This window comes from Jaculus jaculus, chromosome 2 (assembly GCF_020740685.1).
Source record: "Jaculus jaculus isolate mJacJac1 chromosome 2, mJacJac1.mat.Y.cur, whole genome shotgun sequence".
Classification (NCBI taxonomy): Eukaryota; Metazoa; Chordata; class Mammalia; order Rodentia; family Dipodidae; genus Jaculus; species Jaculus jaculus.
In genome coordinates this window covers 111,896,419-111,915,031 of record NC_059103.1, presented here as the reverse complement: position 1 = coordinate 111,915,031, position 18,613 = coordinate 111,896,419, and the positions used below count along the sequence as shown (strand labels likewise).

At 38.0% G+C, this 18,613-nt stretch overlaps 1 protein-coding gene across 13 annotated transcripts in view; it reads left to right on the top strand.

The window, feature by feature from the left end:
- The window catches only part of Ptpn13 (protein tyrosine phosphatase non-receptor type 13), a 216,730-nt gene that overhangs the window by 66,871 nt on the left and 131,246 nt on the right, over nucleotides 1-18,613 (top strand). For 12 of the 13 annotated variants that reach the window (XM_045142565.1, XM_045142568.1, XM_045142567.1 and 9 more), the window contains 3 exons: nucleotides 7,865-7,930; nucleotides 10,212-10,397; nucleotides 13,007-13,094. In XM_045142565.1, coding sequence (XP_044998500.1) covers nucleotides 7,865-7,930; nucleotides 10,212-10,397; nucleotides 13,007-13,094 — 340 coding nt within the window. Of the gene's footprint in view, nucleotides 1-7,864; nucleotides 7,931-10,211; nucleotides 10,398-13,006; nucleotides 13,095-18,613 lie in introns of those variants that run through there. The other variant, XM_045142571.1, reaches the window with a different exon arrangement.

The window sequence follows — 18,613 nt, the reverse complement described above, 5'->3', positions numbered from 1 at the left end:
TCTGGGTCCTCTATTCTGTTCCACTGATCTACATGTCTGTTTTTGTGCCAGTACCATGCTGTTTTTGTTACTATGGCTCTGTAGTATAGGTTAAAATCAGGTATGGTGATACCACCAGCCTCTTTTTTGTTGCTCAGTATTATTTTAGATATTCGAGGTTTTTTATGATTCCAAATGAATTTTTGGATTGTTTTTTCTATTTCCATGAAGAAAGCCTTTGGAATTTTGATAGGGATTGCATTAAATGTGTAGATTGCTTTAGGTAAGATTGCCATTTTCACGATATTGATTCTCCCAAGCCAGGAACAAGGGATGTTTCTCCACTTTCTAGTGTCTTCTGCAATTTCTCGCTTGAGTGTCTTAAAGTTCTCATTGTATAGATTCTTTGCTTCCTTAGTTAGGTTTATTCCAAGGTATTTTTTTTTTTTTGATGCAATTGTGAATGGGAGTGATTCTCTGATTTCATCCTCTGTGTGTTTGTTGTTAGCATATATGAAGGCTACTGATTTCTGTGTATTTATTTTGTATCCTGCTACATTGCTGTAGGTTTTGATTAGCTCTAACAGCTTGCTAGTAGAGTCTTTAGGGTCCTTTATGTATAGAATCATGTCATCTGCAAATAATGATAACTTGATTTCTTCCTTTCCAATTTGTATCCCTTTTATGTGTGTCTCTTGCCTTATTGCTATGGCTAAGACTTCCAAAACTATATTAAATAGAAGTGGAGACAGTGGACACCCTTGTCTTGTTCCTGATTTTAGTGGAAAAGCTTCCAGTTTTTCCCCATTTAGTAATATGTTGGCTGTAGGCTTGTCATAAATAGCCTTTATTATATTGAGATATGTTCCTTGTATTCCAAGTCTCTGTTGGACTTTTATCATGAAGGGATGTTGGATTTTGTCAAATGCTTTCTCTGCATCTAATGAGATGATCATGTGATTTTTGTCCTTCAACCCATTTATGTAATGTATTACATTTATAGATTTGCGTATGTTGAACCATCCCTGCATCTCTGGGATAAAGCCTACTTGGTCAGGGTGAATGATATTTTTGATATACTCCTGTATTCTGTTTGCCAATATTTTGTTGAGAATTTTTGCATCGATGTTCATGAGGGAGATTGGTCTGTAATTTTCTTTTTTTGTTCTATCTTTGCCTGGTTTTGGTATCAGGGTGATGCTGGCCTCATAGAAGGAGTTTGGTAGGATTCCTTCTTTTTCTATTTCCTGGAAAAGCTTAAGAAGCAATGGTGTTAGCTCTTCCTTAAAAGTCTGGTAAAATTCAGCAGTGAATCCATCCGGGCCTGGGCTTTTTTTAGTTGGGAGATTATTGATAACTGCTCGGATCTCCATGTTTGTTATAGGTCTATTTAAGTGATTAATCTCATTTTGATTTAATTTAGGTAGGTCATATAGATCAAGGAAATCATCCATTTCTTTCAGATTTTCATACTTTGTGGAGTATATGCTTTTATAGTATGTCCCTATAATTTTTTGAATTTCTCTGGAATCTGTTGTGATGTTACCTTGTTCATCTCTGATTTTATTAATTTGTGTCTCTTCTCTCTTTCTTTTGGTCAGATTTGCTAAGGGTTTATCAATCTTGTTTATCCTTTCAAAGAACCAACTCTTTGTTTCATTAATTCTTTGGATTGTTCTTTTTGTTTCTATTTCATTAATTTCTGCCCTAATCTTTATTATTTCTTCCCGTCTACTACTTTTTGGTTTGCCTTGTTCTTCTTTTTCCAAGGCTTTAAGGCGAAGCATTAGGTCGTTTACTTGCGACCTTTCTAATTTCTTAATATAGGCACTTAAGGCTATAAATTTACCTCTTAGAACTGCCTTCATTGTGTCCCAGAGATTTTGGTATGTTGTGTTCTCATTATCATTTGACTCTAAAAATTTTTTGATTTCCTTTTTGATTTCTTCATTGACCCACTCATCATTTAGTAGTGTATTGTTTAGCTTCCATGATTTTGTGTATGCTCTATAGCCTTTCTTGCTACTGATTTGTAGTTTAATTCCATTGTGGTCAGATAGAATGCAAGGAATTATTTCAATTTTCCTGAATTTGTTAAGATTTGCTTTGTGTCCTAATATATGGTCTATTTTAGAGAATGTTCCATGTGCTGCTGAAAAGAATATATATTCTGCAGCCTTTGGATGAAATGTCCTGTATATATCTGTTAGGTCCATTCCTTCTATGACCTCATTTAGTCCAGATGCCTCTCTGTTTATTCTTTCCCTGGATGACCTGTCAATTGATGAGAGTGGGGTGTTAAAGTCACCCACCACCACCGTGTTTGGTGTTATCTGTGACCTTAGTTCTAATAGTGTTTGTTTGACGAATTTGGGAGCCCCCATGTTAGGTGCATATATGTTTAGGATTGTAATGTCCTCCTGTTGTAGTGTGCCCTTAATCAATATAAAGTGACCTTCCTTATCTTTTTTGACTAACTTCGGACTAAAGTCCACCCTGTCTGATATTAGGATAGCAACCCCTGCTTGTTTTCTAGGCCCATTTGCTTGAAACACCGTCTTCCAACCTTTCACCCTAAGATAATGTCTATCCTTTGTAGAAAGGTGAGTTTCTTGAAGACAACAAATTGTAGGATCCTGCTTTTTAACCCAGTCTGCAAATCTATGTCTTTTCGTTGGGGCATTGAGACCGTTGATATTAAGAGATATTATTGAAAGGTGTGTATTTATGTTTGCCATTTGTGTGTGTGTGTGTGTGTGTGTGTTACTGGTTCTACCTGTGCTCTCTTCTGTTAACTGGTATTTGAGTATAGCTTGTTTTTTATATGTTCCTTATATGTGTGCTTTTCCTTTTGTTCAGCATGGAGGATTCTATCAAGTATTTTCTGTAGAGCTGGTTTTGTCTTCAAATACTCCTTTAACCTGCTTTTGTCATGGAATGTCTTTATTTCTCCATCTATTTGAATGGATAACTTTGCAGGATAAAGTAACCTTGGTTGACGTTGTTATCTTTCAGAACTTGGAATATATCACTCCAAGCCCTTCTGGCTTTAAAAGTTTGTGTTGAATAATCTGCTGTAATCCTGATGGGCTTGCTTTTGTAGGTAACTTGATTTTTCTCTCTAACTGCTTCAATATTTTTTCTTTGGTTTGTGTGTTTGGAAGTTTGAGTATAATGTGGCGAGGAGAGGTTCTTTCTGGGTTTTGTCTGGCTGGGGTTCTAAAGGCTTCCTGTATCTGTATTGGCACCTCTTTCCCAATTTGGGGGAAATTTTCCTCTATGATTTTGTTGAAGATGTCTACTATGCCTCTGGAGTGGAGTTCTTCTCCTTCTACTATGCCCTGAATTCTTATATTGGATCTTTTCATAGTGTCCCGAATATCTTGAAATTCCCACTCATACTTTTCTATAAGTTTGTCTTTCTCTTTGTTGGACTGCATTAGGTCTGCCACCTGGTCTTCTAGCTTAGATATTCTGTCCTCTCCCTCATCCATCCTACTGGTGAGATTTCTGGTGAGAGTTTTTTATTTCATTAACTGTGTTCTTCATTGCTAGTAATTCTGACTGGTTTTTCTTTATTATTTCTATTTCTCTATTTATGTCTTGTATTGCCTTCTTTATTTCATTAAATTGGTGTCCTGCCTCTTCTTTGATTCCTTTGATTTCCTCTTTGATTTCCTCTTTGATTTCTTCTTTGATTGTTTTCATGTGTTCTTTGACCTCTTTGAACATATTTATAATTATTCTTTTGAACTCTTTCTCAGGCATTTCCTCTAACTCTTTCTCACTGGAGGACATTTCTGATGCATTAATACTTTTAGGTGGATTTATATCGTCTTGCTTTTTAGTGTTTCTTGTGTTATAATGTATATATTTTTGCATCTTGGATTAAGTTAATGCTTGTATTTTCTAGCTAGCTGTGTATTCTTAGCTGTATCAATTGATTTGGTGTAATATATTTTCAGGGTAGAACCTTAAGGTATTAGGTGTGGCTCTTAAGACTCTCAGAGTATCTACAAAGATGTTCTTAGGGGTTGAGTTTCCCTGCTATAGGAGTATTCAAGCAGGCTGAGTGGAATAATATACTGGTAGATTCTAAAATTTAGCTAAACACTGTACCCATTCCATCAAAAACAGCCCCGAGTATGTATGCAAGAGTAGTTATTATAATGACCAGATCCTCTATCAACAAAGAGGTTTAGATTTCTGGTCTGTTGAGGTATCCAAGTCAGCTTGTGACCAAGTGAGACCCTTCCCTGGTGCAATCCCAGTTACCTTGGGTGATTGTGGTCTCAGTCAAGTTGCTGCCTGGGTCGTCGGGCTGCTGTTCTGATTTCTGGAGTTGGGCACTTGCTTTTCCTACGGGGCAAACTGAGCCGCTGCTGCCGCCTCTGCAGCTGTTGTAGGTGCCGCCCCCGGAGCCCCCACCGCTGCTGAAGCTGCCGTTGCCGTGTCCACCGCTGCTGCTCACCCCGAAGCCGCTGCTGCGGGATCTGTCACCGCTGCCACTCCTGGGTCCGCTGCTGCTGGGGCCACTGGTACCGGTGCTGGAGCCGCTGAAGTTGCTGCCGAATTCTGCTCCTGCTTGGGTCCCGCCATCAGCCCAAGTTGGCGTGGCCGGGTCCCGGGCTGCTGCTGTGTTCGCTAGAGCTGGGTTCAGGCGGCGGGGGAGGGGAGGGTGCCGCGTCTGCTCTGGTTGTATCGTTTCTCCACGTGTGCTTTTACCTCGCGGTCTGCTCCTCCCTCCGTTGCTCGCTGCCGCTCTCCCCTCACGTTTCCCGAGTTGCGGAGAGCGCGGTGTGAGGGGAAAATCCCGCACCTGGCTTGTCCTGCGGCTCGAGCCGAGAGTCCGGCGGTTTTCTGCCGCTCCGCGGTTGCGGCGGGTAGCCGAGCCGCCCCGGAGCCGCTGTTCCCGCCTGTGCAGGCTCTGGATGCTCTATAACTCTTCCACTTCTCCGCTGCCGCCTCAACTTCCTATACACCTCACTTTTTAGTAAAAGTGTGTATTTTGCTGAGTTTTTTTTTGGTCTTTCCCCCCCCAGGCTGTTTTGGCGTGGTACCTACGCCGCCATCTTAACCGGAAGTGATAGCCCATTTTTTGATTGGCTTGTTTGATTCCTTATTATTTAGCTTTTTGAGTTCTTTGTATATCCTAGATATTAATCCTCTATCTATAGCTGGTGAAGATTTTTTCCCATTCTGTAGGTTGCCTCTTTGCTTTTTTCACTGTGTCCTTTGCAGAGCAAAATCTTTGTAATTTCATGAGGTCCCAGTGATTAATCTGTGGTTTTATTGCCTGAGCAATTGGGGTTGTATTCAGAAAGGCTTTGCCAAGACCAATATGTTGAAGGGTTTCCCCTACTTTTTCCTCTAGCCCTTTCCAGCCATGCCCATTTTCCAGGACGAAGGGCTCTCCGCACCGGACCCGACGCATGGCGGGTGGTCGCTGCGCGGGCAAATGCGTGACAGCCCGCCGTTGGGGACAGATGGGGACCCGGCTATCCGAGGCCAACCAAGTCTCCTTCGGTGCTGCCGTATCGTTCTGCCTGGGTGGGATTCTGACTTAGAGGCGTTCAGTCATAATCCCACAGATGGTAGCTTTGCCCCATTGGCTCCTCAGCCAAGCACATACACCAAATGTCTGAACCTGCAGTTCCTCTTGTACTGAGCAGGATTACCATGGCAACAACACATCATCAGTAGGGTAAAACTAACCTGTCTCAGGACGGTCTAATCCCAGCTCACGTTCCCTATTAGTGGGTGAAAAATCCAACACTTGGTGTGTTTTTTTCCATTTTAAATAAAAGCAACTGTGGTTGGGCATGGTGGTACATGCCTTTAATCCCAGCACTTGGGAGGCAGAGGTAGGAGGATTTCCATGAATTGGAGGCCACCCTGAGACTACATATTAAATTCCAGGTCAGCCTAAGCTAGAAGAAGATCCTACCTCAAAAAACCAACACACACACACACGTGTGTGTATATACATATATAGTGTACAAGTTCTGTGTTAGTTGCTTAGAGGAATACTAAGATTTGAGTAAGGTCAGCTCTTTCACTCTGGGAAGACAACAAGAAAAAGAAGAGCAGAAACAACTATTGCTCCTTCTCTAACTATACTACAAGGTAGCCATATTAATTTACCTACTTCATTCTAGATATAACTGGAATGTAAGTATCTTGGCTAAGAGAAAATATGCCATCCTGTTTGAAAGGATTTATTTTATATGACATGTAATAGAAAGCATCATCTCTGACCTGCTCAGAAGTAGGTGAAATACACAAAGAGAGAGAGAGAGAGAGAGAGAGAGAGAGAGAGAGAGAGAGAGAGAGAATTAGTTTCCTGGGCCTCTGAATGAAAGGTGTTGCTCACATTGAGGAAATGTCTCTCCCCTGACAGTCCTCTGTAGAAGACATGTCTTCACAGACATGGCCAGAGGTATGTCTCCAAGGTGATTCTAAGTCCAGCCAGGTTTGCAGTCAAGACCAACCATCACACATGGAAGGATTTCAGCATTGATAAATGAGAGCTAAAAGTGTAACACTCACCCTCTTAATAGGAGAGATGATTGCTTACAGGATTAATCTCCTCACTTTCCACCTAGGCTTTTCTCAAGACTCCTTTCCCAGCACACCTACATAGAAGGCTGTATTCTCTGCCTCATGTCTGTGCTCCTCTGTAAAGTCAACCCCTCTGCCAGTGAGCTACGTCCATCTTTTCCTTCCTGTTGATACCATTTACACAGCCTCCACTCTGTCCAGTATCTCTAACATTTCCTATTGGAGTATTCCTATCAGCATAACAGTATGTTGCTTTTCCCCCAGTCTTTAAGAAGAAAATGATAGAAAAGAAAATCCCTTTGATCCTGTTTTTCTCCTTATACAATCTCACACCTTCATAGTAAGACAAATACTAATCAAAACTGCAATTTAGTGGCTGGAGAAATGACTTAGCGGTTAAGGCGTTTGCCTGTAAAGCCAAAGGATCCCGGTTCGATTCTCCAGGACTCACGTAAGCCAGATGCACAAGGGGGCGCATGCATCTGGAGTTGGTTTGCAGTGGCTGAAGTCCCTGGCACACCCATTCTCTTGCTCTCTCTCTCTCTCTCTCTGTCTTTCTCTCACTCTCTCTGCCTCTTTCTCTCTCTCAAATAAATAAATAAATAAATAAAAATTTAAAGCTGCAATTTAGTTCTTTTCATCCCTTGTCAGACTGGCAAAAATCCAAATTTGCTTGTGGGAGGACTCCTCTGTGTGGCTGGCTAAAATGAAGAATGATAAAACTTGCATGTAGGGGAATGTGACAGTCTACATAGCAAAACTATAAGTGTAGTTTTCACAAATTTTCAGAATCCATTCAAGAGAAATGCCTGCATATACAGATGATATATCCCAGGTCTCTTTTGCTGAAACATTTATAACAGCAAATGTTTGGAAAAATCTCATTCATTAATAACAGATGGGTAAGTAAATAACACTTTGTACACAATGAAATTCTTTGCAGCAGAAGAAGAGATAAGATCTCTAGGCATGGACATAGAAATAGTTCACTTGATAGATCAAAGATGCAAGTCAGTGAGTCAGTTTTAAAGTTTCTGACATTCTGTAAAAGACAATGGATATAGACTATATGTTCATTCTTAAGAGCTAAGTGTTCCTGAGACTAAAACTATCAAAATGATTAGTCAGAGAGAGAGTGGGCTTAGAATTGGGAGGAGTCTACTAATTTCTACTCTTATTTTCTATTTTATGCTCTCTTGTTTCTATATAAGTGTAAAATGATTTTTCTTACTTTACATGTTGTATTTATTTTGGGACCAAAATGTTTTCTACCTGGTACTGTTTTTATTTCACCATAAAGTGATTTTTAAATGTTTGTTCCTAGATCCACATTTACTCTCTTGGAATGACATTGTATTGGGGAGCTGATCATGAAGTACCTCAAAGCCAAGTAAGTGAAGTTCCTCCATCTCTTATGCTTTTCTATTAGTACAAATTTACACTTTCATGTGTGTATGTTTATGTGTGTGCATGTTCTTATATATATGCGTGCTGGTGCATGTGGAGGCCAGAGGTTGCTGGTAGGTGGCTTACTCCATTATGCTCCACTTGCCTATTGAGAGAGGGTCTTCCAAGGCTCACCAATTATAGTCTTAGCTAGTCAGCCTGCTCCAGGGATCTGTCTGACTCTGCCTTCCTAGCACTGGGGTTACAGGCATGTGCCATCATGCCCAGCATTTGCATGGTTTCTGGGGATCTAAACTCTGGTCCTCACACTGGCACAGCAAGCATTTTACCACCAGAGCCATGTCCCCAACCCCACAATCACACTTTAGTAAAATTTCTTCCATATGGTTATGTGTTCTACAGCACACTGCCAGACACATTGGTTACTTCTTTAAAGATTCTGTTCATCTCCTTTCTCTTCTCAGTCTCGAGTCTATAAATATAAATGAAAAAGTTGAGCATTAGTGGAACTTTTAATGTCACCTACCTGATATGCAACCCAATCTTCATATAAAAAGTGACTGTCTATAATTAACATTTAGTATTTTTCTCTAATAACTTCAAATAAAATCAGTATCAATAATACATGACCAAGGAGAGATTATAAAGTTGTACTTTATAAACAGAAATCATAATTATTTTTAAAATAAATTATTTTTAAAGTACTTGATGAGTATATCTTCTTTCAGATATGACACTGCATTTTAGGCTTTCAATAACCCATGCCTGTGGAGTCTCCTGGAAGGTACAGGAAGCTACAAGGATAATTACATGATATGTAATGAAGTGAAAGATCTGTGCAGAAACAGAATCAGAATTTCTGATTGGATTTGGAAGATTAAAACAGGGTGTATGTGTATGTTTGTGTAGTATATGTGTGGTTTGTGATGTGTGGTATATGCATATATACAAATACATATGTATGTAAGTATATGTGTGTGTGTGCAGATGTATGCCCATGTGCATGATTACAAAGGCCATAGTAGAATATTCTCTTGTTGCTTATCTGCATATTTCTTTCTTTGAGACAAGGTCTCTTCCTTTACCTGGAGCTGTTGTCCGTCAGTGAGCCCCAGTGATGTTCCAGTCCCCCTGCAACCCTATAAACTGGGGTTACAGATGTATATGGCCACACCCAACCTTTTGTGTGGGTTCTGGGGTATAGAACTTGGTGGTCTCTGGCTTGAGAGGCCCTTATGCTTAAGCATAGTGCTCTTAACCACTGAGACATCTTCACCAACCCTAGAACAGGTTCTTCAAAGGAAGTACATCTAACTTGAGACCTAAAGGATGAAATAATACCTAAATTGGATAAATTGAAGATACATTTGTGTAGCATTGACCAAAGTGAACGTAAGAGTTTAGACTGTCAGTAGTTGATGTCTAATATTTGCTATTTGTTGAATGTGGAACAAAGTCGCCCTTTTTCCCATAGTGCCAGGGCGATGCTAAATATGTTTTCTACCACTGACCTGCTGCACCCTGGGCTCTTTCTTGTTTTTATTTGCACTCCTTAGTGAAGGATAATATTGGCCATCTTTTCTTATGTCATTTTTATGTGGTAACTTACAGATTATATTAACTAGTAAAAGTAATCTCACGTTTTGGCTTCTTGATTTCCCCAGATTATGATAATTTATATTTAAATGATCTTGTATTATTGCAGTGTCTGAAAATTTCCACTTTCTTACACAAATATCAAACTATATTTAGATAGCAACTATATAACCTTATTGAATACAAATCCTATCTTTTAACACATTGGAATGGTAAAGAATTCCATTTCTTTTTTTAAAGAATTTTTTTTTATTTATTTGAGACAGAGAGGCAGATTAGAAAGAATGGGCATGCCAGGTCCTCCAGCCTCTGCAAATGAACTCTAGACACATGTGCCACCTTGTGTATCGGGCTTACATAGGTACTGGGGAATTGAGCCTGGGTCCTTGGGCTTTGTAGGCAAGCTCCTTAACAGCTAAGCTATGTCTCTAGCTCCAAGATTTCCATTTATTTACCAAGTTGTCTGTTCCTATCTGGAGAGACATGAGTGACCATATTCTGCTAGTTCATTGTTTGGATCAGGCAAAGCAAAGCATAACACAATGCATATCCTAATAGAGAAAGAGCCAACTCTTCCAGATCTTTCAGGCATGGGTACTGTGCTCCCTGAGCTTCCTTGACAGGCTTTCTGTAGTAGATTATTACTGGAGCTTCTCCTGTGTTTTTAGCCTATCAAGCTCGGAGATCATCTCAACAGCATTCTTCTGGGAATGTGCGAGGATGTTGTCTACGCTCGGGTTTCTGTCCGGACCGTCCTGGATGCTTGCAGTGCCCACATTAGAAACAGCAACTGTGCCCCTTCCTTTTCTTATGTGAAGCAGTTGGTAAAGCTGGTTCTGGGGAACCTTTCTGGGGTAAGCTACAGTTACAACTTGTAAACATAGTCATTTTGACATTTACCAACACATCACAAAATCTTCTTTAAGATACTCTGTAGATACAGTAGCACTCTTCAATAGAGATGCAGAATAGAAAATTGAATTTAGTGTTGTAATGAAACTTGAAACAATATTTAAAATATTTAAAATATTTAAAATTTATAAATCCATTATAGTTACTTAGTGTTTGTGTGTGTGTGTGTGTGTGTGTGTGTGAGAGAGAGAGAGAGAGAGAGAGAGAGAGAGAGCGAGAGAGAGAGAGAGAGAGCGCTAGTCATTTTTGAGAGCTTTATTCTAGGAAATGTCTTAGAATCAGTGTTTCCAAGCTTGAAATATTTCCTCTTGCCTCCTTTCCTAGATTTTTTCCCCTTAGCTCTTAAAGTGCACTCTTTATCTTTGTGCACACCTAGAGAAAACGCATTAACATACAAATGGGTTTCAGAAATATTTAAATGTGCTTTCTATGTCTAGACCTCTTTCCTGGTCACTCATTTGTCAGGACCCCTTATGTACTCTTCATACTTCCCAACCTTCTCGGAGTTAAAGGAAGGACCCAAGGATCTGTTGCTGCCAAGTTTCTCTGAGGCTTGGACACCTGCGAGTTCTCATGCTGGATCTGAAGAACCATGATTAACAATCTGTGTCTAAGAGCAGTCTTCTCCTTGTCCTTCAAACTATGTCTATCCTGTTTGTTGGGCTCTTGGTTTCTCTTCTTGGTGTTTGGATTTCTGATCAGGGACATACCTGATCTGCTCTTCCTTTTCACCACGTGGCTTCTCATGCTGGCCCCTTCTTCCCTGTGGGGGGCTCCAGATTCGCTGCTGTCACCAATGTCCTTGGCTTCCTGTGAATTCTTTGTTCTTAGGGGGTTTGTACCTCCATCTTAACCAAATACTTCCTGGCATCCAGGAATACATCTAGATTCCACACACTTTGCCAGTGGGTGAGAAAGGGACTCAGAGACCATGTAGACAAATTGTAAACTGTCGCATTACACTTCCAGGGTTCTCGAGTGGGAAGGGCCTATGTAGTAGAGGCTGACAGATGAGGTTCTTGATGGCCTTTTTCTTTTCCTGAAGCCGCTCCATTGTATCTACTTGTCTAATTTCTGTGTGTTCCTTTTTGTGAACAAAGGTAAATCTACTAAATACAGTATGATGTGTAACCAAGGCGTAACGGAATCTGGGTCTCTGACCACTAACCCTATGCCTTCCACTTTATCTTCTCTGGGAGCAATTATTGCCTGCAGCAAGTCTTAGAGTGAACATCACCACTGTAAAATTCGTCTCACTCAGGATTAATTTGCCTTGAATAAAAGTCAATAGGCCAGTTTATTTGTCCTGGTTCTTCCAATATTATGATATTTACCTTAATTTTAATTAACCATAAGAATATATATGTAATCTTCTACACATATTACTGGACAGTTGTGAAGGTAATTGTTTCAGTACTGAGTTGTTTTGGGGTCCTTAAAGGACTGCTAGCTATTTTACAGTTTGTAATACAGGTTGTTGTGATGATGAACTAACATAGTCTGTAAAGCATTAAGGCTGCACCTGGCATATAATGGCTTCAAGAAACAGCAGCTATTAATAGATGCCTTAAAGCATGGATTCACAAATATGTAGAATATTTACCATGTCTTCCTCTGCAACAGTACAGAGCTTAATTGACATCATTTATGCAGTTTAAAAGATAACATTATTTCAGAAATATGTCCATTTAAATCTTCTTACAAGTAGGAAATATATTTAGAATTTTGAATATACTACCTGATGGGTTTTTAATCCATACTGAAACATATTCCAGTAATGAAGGAATATTAACATGCTTGTGCATATAAGTAAGCATTGGTGCATGCTTTGGGTGCTACATTTAAATAACTTCTTTTTACCTTTCTCTGTCTTTTCATTTGATATCTATGCTTCTGTATTTGGTACTCTGAGTAAGCCAGTATTCTCTCTAATTTTTCATCCCTCATAATGTAGAATTTGGCCTCATTTGACATGCTTTTTTTTAAGCAGATATATTTGGCTAATGTTGTTGACTACTACAACATTCTAATATAGAGAGGACTCAGCATTAAACTGTTCACTTGCCAGTGTGTCCATTTAGTTTAAGAAATTAGCATTTCTCACATGTAGTTCAGGCAGAAAATGTTTAGAAAATTATTTCTAGACAAAGTTTACATTGGCATACTCAATGTATAATTACAATTAAGAGGACACTTTATTTTACCAAAGTTAATGTTTCTTTATAATTATATAATACAACTTAAGAAATGAAAACAGTTATCAGTTCAGGAGAAAAAAAAAAAAACACCTCAAGTTTACTGTTTTCAAGGGGAGCTCATTTAAGTTCCCAGATAGTAGATTACTCTTCATTTTCTTGCCTTTTTTCAACTTCCTGAAGATGAACTGACCAGTTCTGGGCTATATAAATCTTATCTAAGGCATAAAAATTATAGTAAGATGTACCCCCACACCAGCCAGCAAATTGTCTAACTAGTGTTATTCTGTGGACAGTCACCATGAAACAAAAGGGCAATTCTCTTGTCAAATTGATTTTTGATTACCTATGTACAGACGGATCAGCTTTCCTGTAAAAGTGAACAAAAGCCTGATCGAAGCCAGGCTATTCGAGACCGATTGAGAGGAAAAGGATTACCAACAGGTAAGGGTGGTAAGAGTATGTAAATAGGAAATTTCTAGGCTTTAATTCCATTGTGTTGTTTATGAAAATACGCTTACCTTTCTTGGAAATCTAATAATTGTGTAATTGGCTGTTGTATTAGAATGTAAGGATGCAAAGGAGAAGCAAGGGAATAGCAAAAACACTGGTGATAACAATACATAAACACATGTATCAGAGCCATACAGAAAGCATTAGTGTAGTCAGGACTACACTAGTACTACAGCAAATTACCCTCCTGTTTCCAGTGTTTATGGTAGTTCTTCAGTGTCATCACTTACTTACTTTAGCATGGCATTGTTATATTCAAAGTACATTTTAAAGCATGACCAAGTAAATACATCCATTTATGAACAAAAACTTTGCTGAAACAAAAGCTCTGGAAAGCGGCCTTATTCTTACTGTACTCTTGATATTTTCTATTATTATATTTCTCATTTTTAATGCTAGCCACAATTCACCAAATTGATTTCTTAAGTAATTAATTTTATAACTTTCATGTGCTAAATGCTGTCTTAGGTTGTATGGTTACTAAATAAAAAGTAGTAGTGGTTTGACTCTTTTTCAGTAACATTAAAGTTATGTTTTATGATTATCTCATAGATTTTTTTAGAAGAAATATGTGTAAATTTCACATATTTGAGATAGAAGTAATAAAACTATAATTTCACATGATGATTCATTTTTAGCACTAAGAATATGGCTTGCTTTAATAATAAACTCAGTATTGCAGAATGTCTTTGATTTGTTTTTTTACTTTTCTTTTTTTTTTTTTTGGTTTTTCGAGGTAGGGTCTTACTCTAGCCCAGGCTGACCTGGAATTCACTATGGAGTCTCAGGGTGGTCTCGAACTCACAGTGATCCTCCCACCTCTGCCTCCCGAGTGCTGGGATTAAAGGCGTGCGCCACCATGCCCGGCTTGTTTTTTTACTTTTCAAAAATACTGAAAATCAAGATAACATAAGTACTGAAAAGATATTCTGTGAAATATTTTATTCTTAGATCTTGGAGGAAAATGAAAACAATTATAAAAATAATGAGTATTGTAATAAAAATGTTGTAACATATGTAATTTAATAAAATAAATTTAAAAGTTAACATATCTAACCTTAAACTTAGTCAGACTGAGCTATTCTTTTTTTTTAAATTTATTTATTTATTTATTTGAGAGTGACAGACACAGAGAGAAAGACAGATAGAGGGAGAGAGAGAGAGAGAATGGGCGCGCCAGGGCTTCCAGCCTCTGCAAACAAACTCCAGACACGTGCGCTCCCTTGTGCATCTGGCTAACGTGGGACCTGGGGAACCGAGCCTCGAACCGGGGTCCTTAGGCTTCACAGTCAAGCGCTTAACCGCTAAGCCATCTCTCCAGCCCTGAGCTATTCTTTATAGCACTCAGCTATCCTATTTTTAAATAACTATTCGAAGCATTATTGTGAAAATTAAATAGTCACTTGATTATCTGGCCCAATGTTTTGCAAAATTCATAAATGTCCTATCTTTGAGGAAAGAACATTTCCCTAGACCAGTGTAGTGCTTATCATGAGAAGTAAAAAAAAAAATAATAATAATAATAGTACAATTGTTCCTAATGGTCTTATTCTGTAATATTATAGTTAGTTAAATGTCTCTTGGTACATCATTTTACTTGCTATCAATAAAGATTATTTTCCTGAAATAATAGCTTTCGTACTAAGATTAAAAAAATATTTTTGGCTGATCACATTTCTTTTCTAATATGTATTATTTGTCTCTGGATAAGAAAAATACAAACTGGAGTTTGTCAAATAATGCTTTAATATTAATTAAAAGTCTTTTAAATCTTTTTTTGTGTTTACTATAACCATATCTCCATATGTGTGACCCTACTTTCATATACTTACTATTCTGTCTCATGTACATCATTGGTTAAGGGTGGATGATCATCCCTGCCATATTTAGTTTACCAAATTTTAAAATGTCAACATCGTTTATATTATTATATCATTTAAGATTATATTATAAAAAGTTATGTCTTAGCTTTCACATCTTACTAGTAGCATAGTTTAGATTTTATTTATTTACTTATTAGAGACAGAGAGAGGGAGAGAGAGAGAGAGAATGGGCATGCCAGGGCCTCTAGCCACTGCAAACAAATTCCAGATGCATCCACCATCATGTACGTTTAGCTTTTGTGGGACCTGGAGAATTGAACCCAGAACCTTAGGCTTGGCAGGCATGCACCTTAACCACTAAGCAATCCCTCCAGCCCCATAGTTTAGATTTTATTACTTTTGGTGGTTCATTATCATAATGTTATAAACACAGTTACATTATATTTCAGATATAGTAACTAGAGATTGAATTAAGTATATGCCTATTCTTACTACATCTTAAATAGCAAGTTATTTATATATTTTTAAATAAGGCATTTATAGAAATAAAGTTTTCTGGACACGTAAATGCTAAAGATAGGGAAAATGACTATGGTAAGTGCAATTGTTGTTGTAGGTAATCAGTGAATATCTGTTGACTGAATTTATATAAGAAAGGATTTTATCCAAACAGATATAAAAACATAACAGAATAACATACCCCATATTTTTACCCATTTTACACATTATGTTAGATGCAAATAAAAAGAAAAGCTTATTCACTGTCTTGGCTCATATTACTAGATTCTCTTCTTTTATAACAATAAAAACATCAGAAGTTTTAAACCATATGTTAATGCCTTTCATTGGTTACTGTTGTTATGCTAAGAAAGACTTGGTGGTGGTATTTAATTGCTCTCTAGAGCCTTAGGCTGCATGGACCATTTAAATGCAGACAGTGAATGGAAGACTCTGACTTTACAAACTAACGAAAATCCTTAGTAGGCTATCCATTGATCTGATTCTGTAAAAGTTGTATATGAGGATAAAATCTTCATTGGAGAATCTTCACTCTGCCTAAACCCAATTTTGTCTATTTATATGTTGGAGTGGAATTAGAAGTCATTATTATCTCAGTCAAGCCCTGTTTGTATCAGATGGAGAATGGGTCTTCTGATGTTTGACACTACTTTCCTCAGACACCCTTTGAGTTTCCCTTTTATGATGTTATAAAACCTCATCTGCTAATTACAGCCACTAGAGGCAGAAGCAATTAGCAGCTAGTTGTCAGTAGCATATACTAATTTCAAAAGTTTAAAAATGGAAGAAAATTACCTCTTAAACAAGTTCCAGGACTTTTTTGTTCCTTTAAGGTTCTGCTGGTTCACTCTCAGGGTCATTTTGAGGCCTTACTAGTTTACTCTCAGTGGTCACTTTGGGGCCTTGCTATTTCACTCTCAGAGGTCACTTAGAGACCCTGTTAGTTCATTCTCCGAGGTCATTTTGAGGCCCTACTATTTCACAGTGATCACTTTGGGATACAGTTCAGTCTCAGTGGTTACTCTGGGACACTGTTAGCTCACTCTCAGTGGCCAGTTGCAACAAAGCAGTCATCTCATCCCACATTGATAAGGTGGCATCTCTTCAATATGCGCCACTCTGAAATGCATATCATGACAGCATTAGAGTGTTAGGATTCTGAGCAGAGTGCTCAATGAAGAAAGCATTAAGCTTGGCAGAGGGATTCAAAATTGGATTATAAGTAAGTTTAGGGATAATGCCTTATCTCTAGTAATTTAGCTGCTCATTTAATAAAATATTTCATGTATGTATAAATGAGCTTCCTCTGAAATCTACCAAAAAAGTGCATGCCTACATCAATGGGCTGTCTGCCCCTTCATTGTTACTTAATACTGTCAAGTCAGATATCATGGCTTCAGGGAGCTGAAAGAAATCAAACATTTCCTGCCAAGCTGAAGGTGGAAACCTACACCACATCAGATCAGCATGATAGCCCCTCAGAACTCAGGTGTACTGATAATCTCATGTTTCTTTTTCTATGTACCTGTGAGGACAGGTGGGGAATCGAGGAGGCTCTTTAATATTGAAATATCATTTTCAAGCTAACTTCTAAGAGATGCTGTGAATATTATAGACTGTGAGAGGGGGAAAATGAATAATGATGTCCAGATAAGGATAATATTACTCATGAATCACAAAAATAAATTAAGACATACTAGACTTTGCAAAGAAGAATGTTTCCAGTTTAGCTAAGATAGATGAATGTGTCCTATTATGAAGACTGTTTATGGCTTTCACACATGTTTAGAAATAACGAGTAGCTCTTCACTCTACATTTTTTGTTCCCTATTTAGATTTTAGCAGGGTATAGATCTCATGACGGAAAGTTTGATTGCATTTTAAATTTGGATGTTTCTAAATATGGTAATCTCATGTTGTCTGGTAACTGTCTAAACAAAGAGCCTCATCAAGAGGGGGGAAATCCACTTAAAGTCATCCTATTAAAGAATAAATCAAAACTTTTATGTTCGATCTTCTGATCTTTGGCTTATTACTTCTGGAAAGAACTTTTCAATCCACCCTCAATGTTAATTATGTTTAGGAAAATAAAGCAGAAATAGAAAAGAGAGACAATTTGTTTTATGTTGTACCTGTTCGGAAGAGCTCAAAATAGTTCACATGGGTTAGTTTATTTATCCTGTCATCTTTAAAGAATCTGTGATGAACTATATCTACATTTTGTGGATGAAGAAAATAAAAACGTGGAAACTGACTGGCCTGCCCAAGTTCATGGATTGATTAGGAAGCTAGAATTAAAACACAGGTCTATTGATGGTAGACTTTCTGGCAGACAGTGCTTACCGAAGTTGAATTTTAAAGGGTTTCTAATCAATCCATTCTGCAGCATTCATTTGGAATCTATTTTATTAGGAACTAGACATAGCAAAACAAGTAAACACAGTCTGTTACTTTTCCACTTGGGAAAGACACAGGGAAAACTAGTATGAGTGGTAACAGACACACAGTATGATGCATAATGTTACATGAGTCCTGATCAGGTCCAGTGTGCCCTGTAAATATAGTGGGAGGAGCACCTATGCCAGGATGAAGAAAATACCAAGAAAGCTCCTCCTACCTTATATAATTCAGGAGCAACTCTAACCACATTGTTCTTGCCAAATTTCCTATTGTCAGAATAGATAGCAATCACAGCTGTTGCATGTCACTGAGGTACAATAGTTCTAATGGCTTTCACACATGTTTAGAAATATTTGGAAAATGAGCGAATAAGCTGTGTTTTATCTAGCCTCAAATTGTTAACTGGCACTACATTAACCATACATGGTCTTTACTGCTTAGCCGACTGAAGCATCTAGTAAGTATGAACCTAGAGTCCATGTTCTCATCACTTGTGTGCCCAAGTTCTATTTATGAGCTCTCATTTTGACTTCTTAGAATAGGGATTTGTTTTCCCTTAGCAACATGACGTAACTATGATGCAATATTATACCATCACTTCATTTAGTAAGATTTATATTTGTTAGAACTGAATTGTTTTAACATTATATCTTGTGTTTTACATAAAGAAACTTTATGTGGAAAATAACCTTATCCCATGAAGTATAA